The sequence below is a fragment of the Bombus huntii genome, chromosome 4, assembly GCF_024542735.1.
Source record: "Bombus huntii isolate Logan2020A chromosome 4, iyBomHunt1.1, whole genome shotgun sequence".
Classification (NCBI taxonomy): Eukaryota; Metazoa; Arthropoda; class Insecta; order Hymenoptera; family Apidae; genus Bombus; species Bombus huntii.
The window spans coordinates 10,488,335-10,511,928 of NC_066241.1; the positions used below are offsets into that span (position 1 = coordinate 10,488,335).

Genomic DNA, 23,594 nt, shown 5'->3' on the forward strand with positions numbered 1-23,594 from the left:
TATTATCTTAAAAATAATATTGTAGTGATAATAAACGCAGTTAAATATATTATTTTAATATTTATTAAAAAAGTATTTACAAAATATTTTAATCGCAATTAAGTAACGTTTCATAACGACATAATTGCTCTTTTTAATGCCTTTTCTTTATTTTTTCTAATTTTATTTTTACGTTTATTACTTTGGGTTGCATCTATAAAAAGCTGTATTCCCTCTTTCTCTTCAATAACTCGTTGCATATGCATCATTCCATACAAGTTAAATCCAATTGTATCCTAGAGGAATTAATTTTGAATTTATATTCTTTAGATAATTACTTAAATAAAATTTATAAAATAAAAATGCTCTTACCCTTAGTTCAGAAACTTTTTTAATCGCAAGTGTTTTCACAGTTTCTATGATAGGTAAAAGTTCTTGAGTAGCTATAATTGGACCATGGTGAGCTTGAACTAAACATAACGCTAGTCTTGTAATTAATTCCGTGTGATAATCTGATTGTAATAATGTAGGAAGCATTTTAAGAATTTCACAAGCAGCTGAGTATGGTAACAATAGTAATGTCTCTTCTAAATCACTGTAAAATTACTTTATTATGTGTATTTTATTTTTATCATATTTATACTACATATATACACATTGTATATAGATTTCTTACCTTCCTCTAATTCGTTTAATTATTTCTAATAAATAATCTTTTGTATTTGTACAATTATAAGCCTGCATTTGTAAAGGAATAGCAGGTGGTTTATCTGCTGTTGCTTGCGATAATTGCTCATTGTATTCTTTAGATACATTTAAACATTCTAATATCAATTCAGCCTAAACATTATATAAATTGAATCATACATGATGTCCTAAATGAATTAATTTTTATGTTCAATTTATTTATTGACATTTACCCCCTTTTCACTGGATACTGTTTTTCTTGAAGGTAGAGATTGTTGTTTTTGTCCTGGGACAAGAGTAGTTTCTCCAGTAGCTAATTCATTTTCTTGACGTTCTCGTTCTTCTTCTTCTTCATCTTGGAGAACTAAAGGTTCTGAAGTCCGTTCATATAGCCTAACTACTCTATCAGATCCACAAGAAATAACATAAAGTCCATTTGGTGAAACAGCACAGTTCCATGCTGTACCTGCATGCCCCTAAGTAGAAAAATGTCTAATGTTGTAATTGTTAGCATACAATTTCTAAATATTTTAAAAAAAGATTTACTTGTAATGTCACAATTTTTTGAAAATTGTCAGCATCCCATTGTTTTACTTTCCCATCCTTCCCACAAGTAAAAATATAATGTGTATTAGGTACGAATGAAAGTCCTGATACAGAGTCATCATGAGCGAATATCGATTTATGGCAATCTCCAAAATCTAAACCCCAAATTTTTATATTTCGGTCAGCAGAACCAGTAGCAATAAGTGTTGAATCACTTGATATATCCATACACAAAACTGGTAATTTATGCCCATAAAGGGAAATGAAAAACTAAAATGACATCAAAGTTTTTAGATATATCACACATTGTTTAATACTGTAGAAATTATATGCATATTTTCATGTAATTACCTTAAATGTATCAAGGAAAAAGACTTTTACAGTAGAATCAAGTAATGCGACTGCGACAAATCTGCTATTGGGACTTATTCTTACACATAATACACTATCTTCCAATTTTAAAGTTTTTAAGTGCAAAACAGATAAAACTTTCGCTTTTATTTCTCTATCAGGATCTTGAATAAGTTCAAAATTCCAAAATTTTACTGTCTGATCTCCGCCACCACTAGCTACTCCTTTCTATAAATATATATATATAAAATAATCATGAAATTATATACCATTATGAAGTTACTATAAATAATGAAGAACATTATTAAGTTACCTTATCAGGAAATAATGTAACACTCCAAAGTTCTTTAGAATGTGCAGGAATTTCCTCTAAAATGTCGCCCGAAGCGATATCAATAATTAGCATTTTACCATCTTTTAAACCTATAATTAAATGTCTGTCTCCTGGTACAAATGTTGCTGTTAAAGCATAATTACATTGTACAGTCCTTAAACACGCCAGTGTTGGTCTAGAATCATAAAAATTATTATGAAATTGCTAAATCATTTTACAAGTTTATGTCAATTTTATTTCCATACCTATTCCATAATTTCACAGAATCACCAGCTGCTGTTGCAAAAGCTAAATTATCAGAACTAAAACAAACAGCACGGACCTCTGAGCGATGACCATGATTTGTTATTGATCTTAAATGTTTCACTTCAGCATTTTTTTCTTGTGTGAATAAGGAATATAATTCAATGGAATTATTATTTAATCCTACACATACCTAAAATAATGACATGTAAAAATTGATTGGATAGTACTTTTAATTATTTTAGAAGATGATTTTTATAGTAACTTACTCTAAGTTCACCGCTTCTACCCATAACTATACTTAATCCTTTAGCTTTAGCAGATACTTTGATAAAAGGTAGGCGTATGAGTTCATCCTTTATAGTTGGTGTTCCTGAGAAATTTGTTTCTACACTTTTTTCACTTCTATTAAAAAAATAAAAATGTCACATAAAAAGATATTTGTATATTTAAAAAACATTTGTTTTTACAAATATACTACAAAAATGTCTTTGCATACTTCTCTGCTTTCTTCCTTTCCTTTCGTAATCGTTTAAGAATGTTATCTTTTATTTTAGTGTCAGGTAATAATTGAAATAATTCTACGGTATTGTCCAAACCATGACATCCAATAACTGTATGAGTAGCATCAACATTGAGAGACGCAACTCTTCCATGACCACTTCTTAGTATACTTCCAACTTTTTCGCATTTTAAAGGATGTTTCTAATACAATATATTTTCATTAAATACTAATCTAATAAATATATTCTAAATATAAATATTTATTAAATCAAAAGACAATATACCACATTGCTGATTTCAGCATCATCAGTGAGAGTTAAGTCATGTAAATTAACATCAAAGTCTACAGCTTCACTTTCAGTGAAAGATATTTGCCATATACGTAGTTCATTATCATTGCAACCAGTTATTAAATATTGATCATCTTTAATTAAAACTAAACCCCAAACCTTAAATGATAGAAGTATTGTTATCAATATAATATGTAACTAAATTAACCGTCATTATATATATTTAAAATTATATTTACTTCTGTTCTATGACCAACAAGAGTTCTAAAATTATGTTCAGTATCTAAATCCCAAAATTTGACAAATGTATCTTTACTACTACTAATAATAATATTGTGATCTTTCATGAATGCTAAATTTGTTATTACACCTTTATGTCCAGTTAATCTACATATACCAGTCTCAGCTACAATATCCCAAAGAATAATATCTGTATCCTGAAAACATGTAATTGAAAATTATTTCATGCACTTTTATGCTCTGCTTCTTCTACTAAATTATTTTACCTTTGAACCTGATGCTAATCTATGTCCTCCTCTATCATATATCAAAGTTGTAATTTCAGATCTATGACCAACAAATATACTTGTATTTTCTCCTGTTTTTAAGTCAAATGTTTTTATAGTACCATCTGCATAACCAACTGCTAGATGTTGCTTATTAGGAGATGCAGCTAAGTATGTTACATTTACTTTTTCACCTGATAATACCTGAACCTAAAATATCAGAAATTTCGACAATTATAATATGATCTATTGTAAGAACATAAATTAAAAATGATTTACAATCTACCTTTTCTCCAAGGCGTAAATCCCATATAAAAACATGTTCGCATGCTCCAACTGCTACAAATCTACCTTCTTGTTCTTGCAATGTTACAAAAACAACATTACAGGAAGAACTAACAATTATATTTAAATTCCCACCTGGTACATATCTCAAATATTGTTTTGTTAAACCCATTTTTTATTTATATATCAAATATATATTAATTTTATTTATTTAACTATGAAAAAATGTCAATATTTATTCACTTATTTTCTTATCTATTTTTTATATAGTAAATGCACAGTATTTATTTTAAAAAATTTTACGATCAATGATATTATATTAAAATGTTTATCGAATAATCCAAACTTATTTTTTAAAATATCAATTTAATTTTGATTGTTCTAAAAATATTCAGTTTATAACATAGGTTATAAGCTCATGTAGTCGGCATAGACCACGGCGTTTATGGCATCACATACAGCCAAGGATCGTAAACTACGTGGTCCATCTGCTAGTTAAAAAATGTACGTCTTGTTAGTATTACTAACTCGCTGGTAGATGGTGTCACGATGCAAAAAATATGTTCAAATAGAGCACTTTACACTAATTACATGTAATTAATTAATTATGTAGATAGTCGGAATAATATTAGACAAAGATGATTTCTGAGAATTAAAACATTAATTTAATTTCTGAACAGGTGATGGATTCGCCTTATAGACAGAGAAATTTGATTTTTTAATTTCATCATAAAGAGATTAGTTCCACCTTTTCACTGCTAGATGGTTATAGCGTATCGTTGTTCTTGGATTGGACGATTTTTGAAATTTGCTTATAACTAAGAAAGTAGGAAGAATATTTCAATAAGAGTAATATTAATTAATTCCTTGGGTTATAAATTGAACATGCAAAAATTAATAAATTCCGAGAAATTGGAATTTTTTAATTTTACCACTTGTCTATTGAACAATTAAACATTACACATGTCTATTTTTGATGCGAATATCTCAAGATTAAATGGTGGGAACGATAATGAAAGTCGTTAAATTTGTCTTTCTATACTCTGCAAGAATATCGAAAAACAAATATATGTTTTTATTTAAAGAATTACTGATTGATTTCAAACCTTGTAAAAAAAATGATCATGAGAGAAAACTATTTCTGTTGTTATTTGTGACCCTTGAAATAGTGTAACTTTATCCTGAGAACTTTTTTCATACAGTAATAAGTAAGACAGATATTTAGGTGAAGCCATTTGGCTGGGTCAACCATTAATTAATAATAAATTTTAAACATAAGAGACAGAGAAGAAAATTAGAAAAGGAAAATAAGATTATTAATGAAACAAAATTTTATGATAACGATATTATCTTATTTTATTCCATATAAAGGAACTTGTAGGAAAGTCGCATGACAATGTATGTATAGTTTAAGAAGTAGTCATATTTTCGTCAGAATCATTCATTCATAATTAAATGATATATACATATGTATAAATTGTTTGAATCACATTAGAAATTGCTTTTGTAGAACAGTGAACAAAAAGGCACTGTTAAGAAGTATGTATTTCTTTTATCTCACACAAATGTATCATTCTAATTCTTTACAATTTTAATACATTAATAAATTCTTTTTTGTTATTTATATTAAATAATAGAATAACAATGCAATAATTTTATCATATTTTGTACATCTCTTGAAATAGTAAAACTTTTGAATATACTTTGTAATTTTTACGATACAAAGTTTAATGATATTAAACGTTTCAAACGTTTCAAATGTTTATAGTATTCATTAGTCATTGAATTTTATCTTACATTAATAAATATAGTAAATAACAAGTTTTTACATTCTTAACAATATATGATAACATAATCGTACTTGATTGTAAAGTATATAAATATTAAAAATAAAATTATACAGTATATAAGAACCATTATTTATATATGTTGTATATTCTAAATATTATGTTGATGCAGCCATAGAATATGTTATATTTTGCTATTATATTTCAAGCATAAATATTGTATAAATAATATGTACAAATCATCTTACATGATTGAGATTTATGTTTCATGTATAGATGTTTAAAGAGAATATATACAGTAGTAAAAATTTATTATACAAATTTTTTATCCATTACTTTCTGATTGAGATTTGATGATTTGTTCTTCAACATGAACAGGTTGGACTAATGAATTTTGGAACCACATCATCCAGTTACTCAAGTAATGACCTCCCAATTTATTATCAGGATTCTCCTTTATCTGCACATTGTTTAATTCTTCAAAATTGCGAACCGTTTGAAGTTCAGTGAAATTATTATTCACCGAATGACGTCCATGCATTCTTACCTCCCTTTTTCGAAGAGCATCTTTTACTAACCTTTGTTTGCGCTCCTCTTCTGTTTCAATAGCAGATCTAGTAAATCTCATTTCTCTAACTCTCAAAGCATCTCTCTTTAATCTTTCTTTTCTTTCTTCTTGTGTTTCTTTAGCATATTGATTAAGTCGAGCCTCTCTTCTCTTCGCTGATTCTCTATTTAATCTCTCTCTTCTTTGTTCAGGAGTTTCACTAGCATATAGCGAAAGCCTTTTCATTCTTCTTCTTTCTGCTTCACGATCTAACCTTTTTCTTCTGTCTTCAGGTGTTTCATTGTACATCCTGTATTCTCTTTTCCTTGCAGCTTCTGCATCTAATCTTTTTCTTCTTTGCTCTGGTGTTTCATAATACATTCTCATTTCTCGTCTTTTCGCTGCCTCCTTTGCTAATCTCTGTTGCCGCTGTTCTTCACTTTCTTGTTCATATAATTTTTTCCTTTTCTCTCTCATGCACTCTGCCTTTCTTCGTAACTTTTCTTTATAATCTTGTAACGAGTTTGATCTTATTTTCAATTGTCTTTTAGGTCTTTCAGGTTTACTTTCCTTGGTTCTTATATTATTAACATTCTCTAATGTTTGATCTTTGTGTTTGTTCAATATTGTTATTGTATCATCAATGTCAGTAGGAACTTCTTGAATCCTATCCTTGGTATTTTTTGAAACTTTTAATCGAAGATCAGTTTCATTATTTACATTGCACAACCATTCTGTACTATAAACTGTTTCTTGATCTAATTCATTTTCCTTTTTTATATTAAGATTTAGTCCTAATAGTTCACTTGGTATTGTAACTGTTGAAACATTATAATTGGTTGTTTGTATTTGTTCATTTTGATTAATAAAAACTTCAGCTATTTGATTCGTTGGTTTTTGTATTTCTATATTTATATTTTCATAATCCAAATTTTGCAAATACACTGAACTATTTAAAATACCATTGATATTACAGGTTTCATTTTGTTGTGTAATATTTAATGCTGAGTTTGGATTATTTAAATTATTTGTATTTTGTATACTGCTTTTGTTGTTTATATTTGATTCTTCATTGTTATTAATTGTACCACATCCTTTGCTTTCTTTAATTTCAATAGAACAAAAATTTTGTGCTGCATTAATTATTTCAATATCATTAAAATCCGTCTCATGTTCATCATTCTCTTGTTTAATGTAAACAGGAATAAAGTCAATGGAACAATCTCTTATCTGTACACTAGTTTCAGTCAATTCCATGACCTTACAATCCAATAAATGGCATCAGATACTGAAATATTTAAGAAACAAATAAACTAGACTAAAAACAAATGTATCTGTAATAAATTTAAAAATTACATTGATATGTAGATAAGATATGTAAATGGTATATAATGTGAGACATTTATAATGTTCAGAATACTTAAAATATTTATTTAAAAGATATCGAATCGAGGTACATAGCATTTATGTTAAAATTTCTATAAGAATAATTAAAAATTGTATTTTTATTGATAAAGAATATTAAAATTAGGAACTGAAGTATCAAACTATAAACTTTACCTGTGCATCGTCTGCTTATGACAGCTGATTCAAAGATGATGCTGCAAGCGTTTAGAACATATTCATTTTTGCTGCAGGTCGCAGACTTCAACCGTTATCATTTTCCTCTGTGTCACATGTTAATGCGATATAGTCGATAGAACAGATCAGTAGCCATAAATTTGACTGTTTAACTCTGCACGGAATTAATTTGCACGTCGTGCTACTTGCTGTTCGTCTATCCACGTCGGTCGACATTAGGTTTATTCGCATTGACTGCGCTAGCTGCACTTGCGCAAAAAGTAGAAACAACCATTGGCTAATTCTTGTCGTTCTGAAAACGCAGCCAATGTTTTCCGTATAAATCGCATAAGTATTGAAATGAATTGACCAATCACTAAAAATGATTTAAAAAAGGGAAGATATCGAAATGGAATGCGTATGCGCAGATCAGTTATTTTAGTTTCGCGCGTTCGGTCGAAAATATGACGCTATTGTATTCGATATTATAATGCAGTCGTGTAATTCAATTGCGTAATTCAATTCCGTGAATATTCGCAATTGTCGAGTGTTTTCCGCAAAGACATTAATGAGTATAAGCATTTTTCGTCGAATTTAAGTTTGTGAGAAGTGATATTTTATATATTGTTAAGGCTATGTAGTTATCAGATTTGCCAGAATGATTTGTGAGTAAATATTTTTGTTATGTTCAGTTTACATGTTATAAGTAGATTGTGGATTTCTATGCGAATTTATATTTTTATGAACACAAAGAAATGGAAGTTACTACTATACTACATATACTATACTACTATATATATGTATATCATATACTCTTGTATATTATATACATTCTGTGCATTTTTGCATTTTCAAATTCTACATAAATGCACAAAAATCCGCAATCTACATATAAATATTGTAGAACTTCATATCTATGAACATTTATTAATAATTTAGATGAATTAATGTTTTATAGTTTTAATTAATATTGCATACGTATATTCGGCTTAACGATATTTAAATATATTTTATACGATATTGTTAATATGTTTTATATATTAATATATTTTATACGAACATTGGAATTGGGGGATAGAGATTCCCTAATGAAATTTATGAAAAAACGAAATTAAAAATTACTATTGAAGTTGAAAGAGGTTATTTTTAAAATTTATCTTAGAGGCCATTAATCCCCAAAATACGAAGATTGCAATTCTTTATTCTTATAATTCATTAGTTTCTTTCACGTTTATAAATTTTATACAAAATTTAAGTTCACTGGAATTTGTCTTTTTCACGTATATATTTGCTATACATTTATTACTTGTTTCTTTTTCGCATCTATGTATATATCCATTTCTATATCGTGAAATACAATTACGTGAAAATAGCTATTAATATTTCTTATTTGAGTAAAATATGATTATGTCCTAGAGTCTGTTTCTTTACTTAATATTAATAAGTAGACTGCGGATTTCTATAGATTTATAGGAAATTTGAAGGTACAAAATTGCACAGAACACACATATGAAATATATGAAAAAATATATAAAATGCTCAAACCATAATGCTTTGCATAATATTTGGCGAGTGAAGTAATTTTCTATTGAGTTTTCATTTTTTAAATAATATTCTCAAAAATATTAATTTGCTTAAAAACACGTACTTTACTAACCAATTAGGATTAAATTTGGGTTAGATCAACGATTTTCAATCAGTGTGCCGCGAGAGGACCATAGGAGTGCCGTGAGAATTTTTAAGACATGCAATACCTAACTAAGTACATATTTAGTTAGGACCATTGATCTTATTTTCTCAGAAATTGTCAAATAAAGAAATGACAACAATCAAAACACTAACTGTCTAATGTGGATGTCTTGAACCAAATATAATTCATAATATATTTTCTGGAGTACTGCACAATTGTAACAATTAGTTTAGTTAGTAATTTAGTTAGGTTAGTGGCATGTAATAAGAAAGGTTAAAAATCGCTAGATTAAATTGTCGCTGATCGAGAATTTTTCGTTCAATCTTTCATCTATTGTTGCGTATTGTTGCCAATGCTCGTTCAGCTCTATCAATAAATGTCACCAGTATTCGAACGTCCTCTCTTCATATGAGAATCTTACTTTACCATCACGGACATACATATAGCGTCGCGGTGGGACGATTCAGAAGCGGATAATGTTTTTGTTGGCCGCTACGTGCTCTGATAATTAAGACATTTCCATTTAAAGTTGACGTCCGGTGACGTGCGGAGATGCGCCTGGAGCACGTTCGTTTTCGGCGGTCCACGCTTCAGAAAAACCTAATCCTCATGCATTGTGTTGATAATTAATGGTGTATGATCGAGGGTTCCGTTCCTGGAACGAGGGAACGTAGCTGTATAAGAAAGGAACGGTACGTATGTATCTATCGCGAGAAAGATTTATTAGTTTCGCGTAATAGCGAGAGATCCAATGTTCGATACTCTATATACTATACGATAACGTGCGGTATTTGAGGAAATAATTGAACCTTTATGTCTTGATTAATATTTATCTACATTTTCTTAACAATAAAAAATTGTGTCTCTTACTTTTGAAATAAACATAGTTACCTCGTTTAGCTACAAATTGAGCATAAGTGCAGCTATTCTTAGAAAGTATGTTTATCTTTTAATATGTAACTTACAGAGTAAAAATTTTGTAAATGATCGTCAAAATTTACAAAAAATTATTTTGTACAATCTAGAGAATAATATTTATTTTCAAAGAATTTATTTAAGGTGTGCGTATTTTCTGATCACTTTTAGGTAGAAAAAATGACAGCTCATAACCTATTAACCAGGTCATTTCTTAACCAGTAACTTCTATAATCATAGGGTGGATAGAATTAATATAAGTAACAAAATTAAATAGTCGTAGAAAATATATTAAATATAAATTAATTTCAATCATATCGATTTTAATTTTTACAAATATAAATACGATACAATTTTTCTTTGATAGAAATGATACGACGACCTATCAATAAAAATGTTGATATTTTCTAGAGATTTGGATTCGAATGACGAGTCAACTCGGTCTCCCTTGTTAATAGGTTAAAAATGGCATGATTAATTGTAAATCATAGGAAGTAATTCATAAGAGTAGCGGTGAATAAAAAATTGTGATACAAGATTGAAATTAAATGACATTAAGAAAATTATTCCCCTGTCAACTATTTCTCGCGGATAATTGCATTAGGTGATGGGTTACGATCCGTGAAGCGTAATTTACGACGGGATCCCCGCCGGTTATCCAAGCGTGGTTACAGCGCCAAATTCGAATGCAGAACGAGTCACGGCGGAATGTTGGCAGGTTCTTTTCATCTTGGCTTGACAAAATCATTAGGGGACTAAATCCAATAAAGGGGGCTGGTCCCTTGCTTGTTCAGGGATCCCGACGTAAGAAAACATTCTCGGTGAGGTGATCGGTTGCATCGTAATCGGTATCAATGATATATTTACGAGAGATGGCGCGTCAGTAGTTCAAAACTTATCTATAATATACGTATGTGTGTGTGTATGTATGTATGTATGTATGTATGTACGTACGTGTATAATGGCGTTGGTATTGTAAATTATACGTTAATGCTACATCTGATAAAAAGTATACGTTGTTACAATATAAATATTGAAAGAGATTTCTGAAGGGAAATTACAAAATTTTTTGAAATTATCAATACATTTATAAGTTATTAATAATTAAAAAATTGTCAGTCTTTCAAGTTAGATGAAAAATTTGTTTTTAGTTTACTTTTCTTTCACAAAACTTGCAATTTAATAGTACCATGTTTTTCGTTTTCAATAGACAATTGTTACGTTGCACCATTGTTCATAAGATTTATGATTTCGATCGATGGTAGGTTGGCAAATAATATTTGTATTTATTTTCATAGAAAGTAAAATCACAAATGTGTTTGTTTGTTAAAAAATTTGAGCTTCCAAACGCGACAGAGACACGATATACGTAGTTGTAAAATGATATATTTAAATATAGAGATTTTAATCATCCTTGACGATTATCAGTCGTGATACGAAACTGATACATCATCGATGCGCGTAAATCAAATTTAACGCGTGTAGTGGTTGATCCTGCTCGCACCGTTCTTCCTTTCTAAATATTCTTTTTGCGGTACTCCTTGCTATTAAATTAGCAAGACTAAGGCCTTAAATAATTCCCTGGCACGTTTCATTCGACGCCACGTGTTCGAGGGAACCGGTTCTAATGATGCTTACAAAACATGCTCGCAAGTGAAGGAAAAGGAGCGTTCCTAAACACAATCGGCAACTTGTTTTGTCTTTTTTTATAATCATTGCATCAGCTTAATCGAATATCTTTTTAATTAGAAGATATTTAACACGATATAACTAATCATCGTAATTAAACGTTTATACAATGTTTTACGGATTGTATTTGGTAGTTCTTTTTCGTTTTATTTACAACAATCGATGGTATAGTTATTTATTTGTTGATTGAAAATTTATACATGGTAATAACGTGACAAATAGGTAAGAGATTTAGAAACGAATTTTTTCACTGATATACAGATATTTCCAGAGGTTTCAATAGTCTTTTTACTAATTTTCTATCAATTCTTGGTTATTGAGTTGACTTCTTGTAGTCAGTTTTAATGTCAAGACATAAAAAAAATTAGCAGTATTCTAGACTGAAAAGATCTTAACGTTTTAGGGTTCTAGATCTAGTACGTAAAACTTAATGTTACAAGGCATTATATTTTTCTTAAGCTTGGGATATCTTTTAATTTTAGAAAAATACGATACAGTCAAAAAATGACTGAGAAAACGCAATAGAGTAAACGCAATAAATAGCAATACATGAAGCTAAAATTAGTTATCGTTATAGATTCTATTAAGAGCAGCATTAGTATAATGTTATTGTCTTTTCGGTTCACCATTTCATCGATATACTTCTTTACAATGCTGACCAAAGGAATCCGTTTGTTTCTTCTCAAGCTGAATACAAACAGCACGGCTAATAATCGGCCGAAAGTTGGAACTTTTTAACAGGACATTAGTCCGTTAAGAGGGTTATATAGCGCGTGATAAAAAGCAAAGCTCGTAGGAGCGGGGAATCGTTGGACAAAGCTCGATGCCGAAGAAAGGAAAGTTAGAGCGATAAACGATCGAATCTGGTCTGGCGGGGGCATTTAAAAGATCTGCCCGAAACGACACTCTCTAACGAATCGTACGTGGATCGGTCTAGAAACAGGAATCGCATGAGCATCGGCTTCTCCGCCATCGGAGATTGGCCTGGAGGCTCTGCTTGATGTATGATCGGCGCAGAAATGGCTGTCGTCGCGAGGCCGCGTCCCAATAAATCTCTCGGCTTTTTCTCCGCGGACGGACTTGTCGTTCGCGTATAAATGTATCGTTTTCATCAATATTTATGTCGGGGAGGGAGGGTAGACCAATTGGACCGAAGTTCTGTTGGCCTGCCATAGCGGAACGTCGTCGTTGGGACGATACTACGACCACTTTGGACTGACTGCCATCGGCTTTGCCTTCTCCATTCGATAATAAAGATATCCATTATACCCGCCGGCTTCTTCTTTCCCGGCCAAACATTTCGTTTTGTCGGCCTCGATGCGTCCTCTTGTCTTCCGTTCTCGTTGCGGATTCTACCACCCTTCCAACGCACTCTCCTCGCTGTACGATGAATATATGCATTGTAAATACGCTCTATCATGCGAAGCCTACCTGCGTCTATATTGTTAATTGCATCGTTCTAGCTGAGCTTTTCAGGATTAATCCAGTCTTCCTGGATTTCCATTATATCATACAGTTAGATAGGTAATATGGAATATTGGATTTGTATTCAGACACGTCGAATACGTCAGAAGTGAATTCACATTCAAAGTAGATTCGACATAGGAAGAAGCGGAGACAAAAATTGGGATCTTTTAAACATACGGACAAATAAATTGTTCAATAATCTATCTGCATGTATATTGCTAAACGGGTGGCGTGGTTCTAACTGAGTTTTTCAGGATCGATTAATCCGATCTTCCCGGATTTGCATTACATCGTGTAGTTATAAGCAACATATACAGGGTGGTTGGTAACTGGTGGTACAAGCGGAAAGGGGGTGATTCTACGCGAAAAAAGAAGTCGAAAATATGGAATAAAAATTTTTCATTCGAGGTTTTATTTTCAAGAAAATCGACTTTGAATTTTCGCTCGGTACGCGTGCAGTATGTTATAATGGATCTCACTGTAGATCGTTGTCTCGATAGAAAAATTAAAAAAGAAGAATTAAAAAAAAATTTTTATTACCAACCACCCTGTATATCAAAATATCAAAATCGAATGCATCAAACGCAAAATAGATACAATACGGATGAAACTAAATATTGCCAAAGTATGCTGAACTTGTGTTTCTTTATTGCAAATTTGTTGCAAATTAATGAGAAAGCATATTCGATATCCCATAAACACTAACATAACGTGGTTCTATGAAAATTTTATTTGTTTCATGGAAGAGAGTAACACAGAGTGAAATAGCACCGATTTACAGTATCGTACATACTTACTTATATGTATGTATGTCATTTAATTCCATTCGATTAAGTCGCATTCGAAGCAAAGTAAGAGTTTTCTTACGACGTTTTATCCGAAGTCAGTCAGTTTCAGTTTCCTTCGAAGTTTCTTTCGAAGTTCTTGCAAGAACGTGGATATACAGCGTGTCGATTCAACAGTAGACAGGTCGAGAATATGGTAGACAAACAGCATTGCATTCTCTCCGTGCATGGTACGAGTTGCAAAAGAAAAAATTCTCTTCATATGCCGTATAATTTCCTTTTGATAACCTGCTATACCAATTGCTTTGTAAAAAGACACCGCAAAGAACATGGCAACGTACTAACGAGTTTGTTAGTTGCAAGTAGCTACTTTAGTCGGTTGTTACGCAAAAAGAAGGCCAAAGTTAATATTTTATTGTTTCTTCTCTTCTATTTATCCAGCTTAACGAGGCTGTGTGTACAAAAGCTATTAATGAGTTAAAATTTCTGTTTAAACCTGTTTAGCTGTTAATGTGTGACAGTATGCGTGTTATAGCAACGAGTAAAATGAAAGGAATTGATTTTCCAAAAATATTTTCATTCAAAGCTACAGTAGTTATCTTCAAAAAATTTCACACAAAAATTTTATATAACAACGTAGTTGGTGATATCCTACATTTCCACGGTTATGTGGTCGTTTTACTGAAAATAGCGTTTTTCGAACCTATCGCATTGATTGAAAACTGCTTGGTCAATTTGGTACATGGAATCTCCTATCTAATTCTTCACTGAACACGTTCAAATTCTATTCTCTCCAAGATGTAGTTTTAAACGATTACACTTTTCGCTTATTTCCACAAGCAGACTAACCGACTGTTGATCGTTTGCGTTTATTCTGTCGGTGATTAGTTAAATTCACGTATACATAGTAAATAAACTTTTAAATTTCATTTTGCTGGAAAGAACAAATTTTATTCTATCTTCGCGACTTATTTCGACGTGACTCTTCGCATTCCTTGTAATTATAAATAAAATTGTATACGCGTTATTATAAAGTTAAAGTAGCACACTCGCGGTATCCTTTTCGACCGAAGCCATCAAAAGTTCGACAAAAAAAAAAAAAAAAAAGAAAAAACGATAAGGTGTGTGATTAACGTAACGTAACGTACGCGGGTTTATTCGTCCACGTCGCGGAAATAATAAGGAAACTGATAGAAATTGCAGCGAAATTGTCGATATTGATTATCGACATGTTCGTGCGACATTAGTATGTCTTCATTACACACAGCGATGTTAATAACATTTCATTCAACTATGTAGAATAATATTTCTCGTAAGTGTAGTACGCATTGTCGTGCTGATTTGTATACTGGCATGAGCAATCAAGAAGCGCTGACCGTACCTTTTCTTCGGACTGTCTTTCGGATTGAGATTGATGCTTCGTTATTGATCATTTCAAGATACTTAAATGTAATCGAAATTGAATTGCACGAAGCAAGGAAGTCTCATTTCCACAATCAATTTTGTAGTCAGAGTTTCTCCTTAGAATTCCCGTTTCGCATGTGGGAAAACTTTTAATTCGTACTATCTAATGCCGAATAATTTATTATGCATATAGAAATAGAAATCTGTATGTTGCGTTGAATATATTTAATAGAAAACGCCTCATTGTAGACGATAGATTCATTTTGATTTTTTAAAAATTACGAAACATCTAATTACGTATGTTATTCAGTTAGCAAATTGTGCTTTTCATTTAACTAATTTTAAATCATTTATCTTCTTTTACGTTCTGAAGATTCTCAATATAGAAAAATTAATAAAATTCGCCACGCTTCCTTTCAGTTGGAAAATTATAACTTTTCTGAATGATGTGAGCAGGTAAAAATCATGTCCTTGAATTAGGTAGTTCTTGCAAGTAAAACGAAATAATTCCTTTTTCTCCTAAGCGGATGCTTGAACGAGTACATTATCTTTATTTATACTTAGCTGTCAATGTTACACATCTTGTATCTACCTTTTTCACACATATATATGTTATAACGAAGCTAATTATAGAGTACATACGACGTGAAAAAAAATGTCAAATATTCCAAATAATCTGCCGATTACAACGTTTAGTAAACGAAAAAGAGTATCTAGAACGCGACGAAGAATCCGAATATTTGTTATGACACAGGTACACACATATGTATAAACTATGACGATAAGATAAAGACAGGGCACGAAGAACACGCGATCCTGCAACTTAAAGAAAGATGTGCTCGCTCAACATCACCTAAAATTAATCTCAAAGTACATTTTATTCTACGCGTACTATCTAATTTTCTCTTACGACGTTCCTTTTTATCTCTAACCATTAGCATAAACGCAGATGTTAGCAACGAACCCGCTTGTCCAAATTTTTATCAAACTGCAACTTGAACAACAGCCTTTTTCAGCCTCTTGCCGATGTACAAATTAGAGCAGAATGGCGTGTTAGTATAAAAGCAAGGATGGCAGTGACGTGTAGAGAGAAAAACAGTGACGAAGCGACAGAAGGGTAGAGGGTAGAACGCGAGCAGAGATAGATCGAATCGTTGAATAGAAGAGAAGAGAGTTGTACCGTTGAAAAGGACGTTGAGAGGTCGTCGTGCGCGTTTCCATGTTTTCTGTCGGTTCGATGCTACGTTTTTGCCGTTTTTTCACAGACAAGTCTCCTTTCATCCGCGCCACTGTCTCCCGCTGACACAATGCCGCTGGCATTAGAAGCAGATAATAATATAGGAGTTGGCCAGCTCGCTCGACACCCCGAGTCCGCCGCGAGAGGTGATTGTGTGTGCACACGATTTAAGAAGGGGTGAGGTGCAGGCCCGATGGTTCGTGGTTCATTTTCTCCGTCGGTCGCCGATCTTCATCATCACCATCGTCTCACTTGGCCTGTCCTTTTTCTTCCTTCTTTTTTCTCTCTTCGCCTCTTTTTCTCTCTCTACGTCTATCTTCCACTATTCGTTTTCTCGGCTCTTCTCATCGTCACGCGTCTCTGATGCGGTTTCGTGTCTCGTGTGTGGAAGGCCATCGTCACGGTGGTTTTTCAAATGATTCGCTATACAAACGCCGCGGATCAGCCGCCGCTTCATCGCGTTTTATTTGGTGGTCCATCACGATAGAAATCGTGACACGCATTCGTCCTTCCAGGTATATACTCTGTAAACAGTCCGTCTTCGTGGGATTGATCGAAGGGATCCGGTGTTACAGATGGTCCTTAATTTAATCGAAAGCTGTTCGCGGCATGTCGGCCGGGTCTCTGTTCAAATTAAATTGGTGTTTTAACGCCGAGTGACTTTCGTTTTGTTACTGCAGTACCGTTTCACCGGTCTTAATCGACGCGAATCGTTGTGAACCGTTCGCTCCGATGTTAACGGATGTGGATCGCTTGATCGATATTAATATTTCGCTATTTTCAATTTCTAATCGTTTGTCGAATTAATGTACATTGCGTTAACACGCACGTATATTGATTTTACTTTGTGGTATCTAAATTTGAAAAAGTGTAGGAAACGAGAAATTGCCGATGAAAGATGGTGGTCTTTACGCGTAGGAAAACAGAGGATTTGAGTTTTAAGGCAAATACGTGGAACAGTACAACATTTGATAAGTATCGGATTGAAATCTGGCAATTGTCGATCAAAGTGTAAATTAAAGTTACATTTAGATTTACTGACATTCTGAAGTAGTTGCGTTCTTCGAGCTTCTTTATATAACAAAGTAAGAGTTGAAAAGATTGTATACTCTTTTCGTGTTTGTAAGAAAAGAAAATTCGTATGATAAATTTAAGAATTGTTAATGAAACGTACAAAGGACAGGTGTTTGTAAATTCAAAGAATGTGAAATTCTAATTTCAAAGAAATGGTATTCAGAAATTCGTAATTAAATAAGGCGTTTTACTTTGTACGGTAAAAATTTTGAGAAGGCTGTCAAGGGAACCATATCTTTTTACTCGAATTTCAGAAAAAAGTTATCTGATGATCTGATACGCGAAAGAGTCCCCAAAAAAAGTTAGAGAAAATGATTGAATTACACAGCTGAAATGATAATAATATGTCTAAAACTGTGTGTGGTCCAGAGGTATTCATTTTTTTATCTATCAGTGTCAATTTGCAGCATAACACTTGCTATTACAGTAAAGTAATTCCAGCGATGATGGAGATTTGAGATTTGTTCATTGGTTGTGCTGAATCACTAAGGGAAACGTATAGAGAGGGTTGTAGATGTCATTTAGACTATTGGATTTGCAAAAGTTGTATTACGAGAATTTTAAATTACTGCTTTCCATTCGTTAACTTTTTTTTTACGCTTGTAATATAATTTTATTAGATTGAAAGTACGAAATGTTGCTTTTTCATGAAAGATTCTCCATTATGATCATTTTTCTTCATTTTGTGTTATAACTTTCCGAAGAAAATGTAAATATACAATTCGGAAACAGTTTCTTTATTAATTTAGATTGAAGAGAAATGCAATTCTTAAGGTTATTCGACGTATAACGTATAATTATTTTTTAGCGTACATTTATTCTCTTTATTAGATATTTTGTTATAAGAACATCGATGTAGCTAATTCGTTTATGTATTTCTTATATTGCTAGTCATTTACATGATCTTCCACAATATTATGATATTACCTTCGTTCTATTTTTTTCTTTATTTCGTGTTTCGTCATATGTAAACTCCACGTTAAGAAGTTCTTAAAGGACGACGATTCCTCCTTATTTGGATATGATATAGTGTGCCATTTGTAGTTGTAAAGTACGCTACTACGTTCGTGCTGCACGCACTTGCAATTAATATACGACGATCTTGACTTCCGTCATTGATTTCTTTTACTCGAGTTAAGCGTACAATGCGTGTGCCTATTTAACTCCGCGACGTGGTATGAATAAAAGAAAAAATCAGACAACGAATTGTCATATTTTTCTCTTTTTTATTTAACGAATATAATAATCACATATTATTTCTTTTCTTAGATAATACGCTATACTCTTTATAATAAAAGTCCTAAGAATGTGAAATTCTAAATTCAACAAGCTAAAACAATGCTCGTCTAAGTTCCAATCCAATAGACAAATATTTATTCCAAATAAATAACAATAATAAAAATAATATTCTTTCAAACAATAAATCCAAATAATCCAATCACTTAATACTTTACTTTCTTCCTAAATATTATACCATATTATATCTAAGTGATCATAACAAGTTAAGTACAGAAATTAGAAAACTAAGAACACAGAAGAAGAATATTTTTTTTACTTCCGCCTCATAGCAGAGAAAGGACTTGGTTCACAATTTTGACCTAGATACGCTCACTTATCCATTCATCCTTAGAAAAAGGATATTTGTATTCTAATTAATATTTAACTCGTGTTATACAATTCGAACAGAATATACACGTACGTATATAGTATCTTATAACACGAGAGAGGATCGTTGGAAAAGTTAATCTTTCTAAGAAATAACTGTGCATAAGTGCTGTCTTCTTGTGGCTAATACCATCATATCAGCTGATGTTGTTAAAGTGGTTGCGAGAGCCACCGTTTTGATCCCTTCGGATGAAGTGATACGTATACTCCGTAATAAATTATATCTCTGGCGGGGATATCTGACCACGCAGAAGAGTCACGAAGCCGTTCCTTCCGCGACGTGCATGAAACAAGATTTGTTATTAGGAGAAACATGCGCGATTCACCGCTCTTATCGTCGCCGCGCACATATCCAATTTTTTCCTTCTCCCTATGTTTGCTTCAACTTAACGGAATACGTTATTCCACTAGCTCATCCTCTACGAAAATATAACCCCTCTTCAAGTTTTTTACCAAACAGATATACGGCTACATAGTTGAATTTATCGCTTATCGGCGAGCTTCCATGTTTATAGCATTGTAATATGATTTTTTGGTTTGATTTTATATTTCTTTGAGAATCTTAATATTTACCAGATGCTGTACGATATAACACGATAATCTCAAATGGAGGATATTGAAATTTGCTTGAATAAACTCAGTATAATACGTAAAACTTCCTTTTTATTTCATTTCAAACTTTATTTCATCTTGTTTAACGTTTTCATTCGTTTGTAAATTTAGTCTCAATCATATATCAGGTACAAAAATGGCTATGAGCTATCTCATGCTGTACCGCGATAAATTTTCCTGTGCTAGATCATATTTTAATATTAAATTCCTTTCTGTGGAATATAATCGAAGGATATGCTGATGTTTCTACAATTTTTTAAACGAGTCAATCTTTCCCAAAATTTAACGATTCCAACTGAGTTGCTCGTAATGTGTTATAGCGGTTAATCAATAATTAAACAAAAATTCTCATGAGGTTTCGTATATCGACAGTTGCGTATTATACTGTAATAGTTTCCTCCAATGAACAATTTAGTTTGCTGTACTTGTCATTTCCCTCGATGCAACACGCGTATAACGGTACACGGGACAATATCTGTAGAAAACACGAAACGCGCGAATGTTTTGTAAATACATACTGAAATTGCGGTTTTCAAGAATAACGAAGCTGTTGCATCAACGGTGCATCTTAACGTATCGTTGTAAAAGCCCATTTTTCACACACTTTGAACAGATATGCATTTACATGCTGTGGTATTCAAAGCGTGTTTATAATAAATGTGCTTATATCTTAAAATTATAGCGTTGCAATGCAGTTCTTTATGAAATTACAAGCGTTTCGAAAAGAAAGATCGTATTAACACATTCTCGACTGCAGGTGCAACATTCGACTACTATCTTTTTTTTTTTTTGCAAAAGATCTCCGCGGAGATCGAGAATTCTATATTACAGTAATTAATGAGAAATAAATGTGTGAAACTTGAAAATAAAGTTTACTACGTTCCGATGATAGTATTATAAGATAAAGTGATTTTTGAATGAAATATGAGAATGAAATTTTATTTCACAGAGATTCTATAAGATAAGGATAGAAAAATTAATTTCTAAATGACGTACACTCTTTAAATAAAGAGTTCGTAATGTTACCCTGTGCACTCTATATTTAACTGTTTATCACATCGCTAAAAACGAGTCCAATAATCTGTTTGCGAGCGCAGATCGTTCGAAGATTTGTTTATAATCGAATTTGCCGAATTACAATTATCACAATTACAAGACAAATTGTTCAACTTGGTCCAAATATCCCTCTGACTCGAATAACTCTTCACTATCCGAGTTGAGTCATGCAAAAATCTACCAACCCTCGATGGCCTGAAAATGGCAATTTTATTTTGCATATTTCGGCATATTGTACGTACCTTGTAATGTAAATCCGCAGTTCTCTCATTACGAACGATAGGGCAGTAAATGATCGGTCTGTCTGAATAAGAAACGTTATTCACAATCATGTTAAACGTTGACGCGAACGAGAAACGATAAGAAAGGTTCAAGAACGAAGAGCATCGGTACGAAAGGTAAGGGACGATCTTAATTCCATTAGAAAGTTCAGTAGCGTGACGCTCATTTACTTAAACGCGGGTTGACATCCAGTGATTTCACTGTTGTGTTGCGTGTAATTACATGATCGGTTAGTAAATCTTGGAAAGTCTCTCGCGCGCGCGAAGATTGAGAAAGATGCGGAAAGGGGAAAAATTCGTGGCAAATTACACGATCTCCGTGCCGGTCATTAATGTTGCTTATATTTCATGCGACCCGTGTAAGTCGTAAGCACGTATATTATCGCGAGGTTTCTCGATGTGTAGCTGCCTACCATAAGTCATCAGAACAATGCTTCCACAGCCACATAGGTATTATTTACTCCACCTCCGTGCTCGAAGTATGATCGATACGCTCGACTAGCCTGGCCTATACTTATTACTTGTTGCCAACATATACATTGTCAAGAAATTAAGTCCTTTCCAAGTATCACCTCGTCGAATTTTTATTTTCATTCTACTTTTGTTATCTGTCATTTCTGTAGTCAGCGTTGTTTAATATCTTGTGCTCTGTGTCCAATGTTTTTTAACTAGTGTTCCATTTGCGTGAAAAATCGGGTTTTCCTCTCTTTTTTCACATACACACTCTTATTTCGGAATAAAATCTTCCTCTGTCAGGTTCTACATAGCATTTTCGTAGTATCAAATTTTTCCAGCCATACGAAGGTAATGCTAAGTGACGTGAATTTGAATATGCTTGGGCAAAATTAATTGGCATACAAATATGTACTATTATAAGTGCAATGACTTGCAAATACTTGTTGATACATGTACATACATGTAATAGGAATCTTTAAAATCTTTAAAATTTTAAAATAACTAGATTTGGATATATTACGTCAATTTTGAAAAATACATTTCTTTATACCGTAAAGAATACCTTCAGTTATTTAAAATTTATAATATCGAATATATTCACAAGAAGCGTATAATGTAGTGATCATTATGCGAAGCTATAAGAAACGCTGCACGACTAGAGACTTATGGATGGTAGTGTATCTTTTAACGATTGTCGTTAACAAGTGTATCGTTGCCTTTTATTCAGTATACCTTTAAACCACTTACGATTAGGTATAAATTATCTAGTACATATCGTGGTTACGACGTTAAGAAGTATGAATTATTTGTCCAGCACAGTCGTTATTATTACCTTATATTTTCCAATCTGTTAATTGATATTTAACGATCGCGTGAAATCATCGAGGTTAGTCGATCTCTCAGTTTTCTCTTATTTTTATCCCGTTTTTTCCCCTCCATCGCTTTCGTTATGTTCCATTTTCTCCAAGCGTTCATGATTATAAATTACTCTGTCTTAATTTCTGTGTAAATTCGTCTGATGCCTGACGAGGCTATGCAGACAACGACGTTCATGAAACGTCATCGCGTAATGACTTATTCAAGTTGATTGCATTCCACGTGATGACTCGTGTTTTCTCGGCTGCTTTTGCGGCTACTAACATCGAACGGGACTATTAAAAATTAGCACACCGAGTCGAATATAACGCAGCTGATTACTCGATACAATGTGGTACACGATGTAACAGTAAAGCCTTTTTTCTCGACCCGAAGAAGCACTCTTTACCGCCCGACGTAGTTCAAAGAGTAGTTTGGAATGTTACGAGCCGGAATTGGCGCTTGTAAAAGTTAGAGGAAACATGTCCGGGTTCAAACAGCCATATTTCATGAGGTGAACTCTCGTAAGAAGAGAGGAGAAACACGTTAAAGATAGGTAAACGTGGCCCTTTACAAGGTTGTGTATTTTCTTCGGACCTTCAGAAAGGATTGTAGCAGCCAACAATGTACGAACGTGGTTAACGGGGAGGGGAGGGAGGAGGAGGGGGGAAGATTGTTTATGGTACTCATTATATATGAAATTGTATGATTTTGTCAAATTCTTTATACGAGTCCTGATATGGTAGTAAGAATGTGCGACACGTTAGGTACTTAAGACAAATAAATTTG

General features: G+C 32.5%; 2 protein-coding genes and 1 long non-coding RNA gene across 6 annotated transcripts in view; 1 reads left to right on the forward strand and 2 right to left on the reverse strand.

Moving 5' to 3' along the window:
• Positions 1-45: 45 nt before the first annotated feature.
• LOC126865064 (WD repeat-containing protein 3) lies at positions 46-3,908 on the reverse strand. Of its 2 annotated transcripts, XM_050617141.1 has the most exons (14): positions 3,727-3,908; positions 3,441-3,650; positions 3,174-3,371; positions 2,929-3,093; positions 2,640-2,845; positions 2,410-2,545; positions 2,143-2,333; positions 1,877-2,072; positions 1,564-1,791; positions 1,213-1,482; positions 900-1,142; positions 656-819; positions 352-574; positions 46-275 (listed from the first exon to the last, which is right to left on the reverse strand). In XM_050617141.1, exons 1-14 carry the CDS (start codon positions 3,895-3,897, stop codon positions 111-113), a joined length of 2,766 nt encoding a protein of 921 aa, XP_050473098.1. In that variant the 5' UTR covers positions 3,898-3,908; the 3' UTR covers positions 46-110. The 2 variants fall into 2 exon arrangements, with proteins under 2 accessions (XP_050473098.1, XP_050473099.1); XM_050617142.1 differs by lacking the exon at positions 46-275 and having other exon boundaries at positions 432-585.
• LOC126865065 (trichohyalin-like) lies at positions 3,908-7,861 on the reverse strand. 2 transcript variants are annotated; one of them, XM_050617145.1, is made up of 3 exons: positions 7,620-7,861; positions 6,091-7,347; positions 5,834-5,972 (listed from the first exon to the last, which is right to left on the reverse strand). In XM_050617145.1, the coding sequence occupies exons 2-3, from the start codon at positions 7,314-7,316 to the stop codon at positions 5,969-5,971; spliced, it is 1,230 nt and encodes a 409-aa protein (XP_050473102.1). In that variant the 5' UTR covers positions 7,317-7,347; positions 7,620-7,861; the 3' UTR covers positions 5,834-5,968. The 2 variants fall into 2 exon arrangements, with proteins under 2 accessions (XP_050473101.1, XP_050473102.1); XM_050617144.1 differs by having other exon boundaries at positions 3,908-7,347; positions 7,620-7,860.
• A 121-nt stretch (positions 7,862-7,982) lies between these two features.
• The window catches only part of LOC126865070 (uncharacterized), a 102,388-nt gene continuing 86,776 nt past the window's right edge, over positions 7,983-23,594 (forward strand). Inside the window, exon 1 of one of the 2 annotated variants that reach the window (XR_007689433.1) lies at positions 7,983-8,284. This is a non-coding gene — a long non-coding RNA (uncharacterized LOC126865070). Of the gene's footprint in view, positions 8,285-9,724; positions 10,002-23,594 lie in introns of those variants that run through there. The other variant, XR_007689432.1, reaches the window with a different exon arrangement.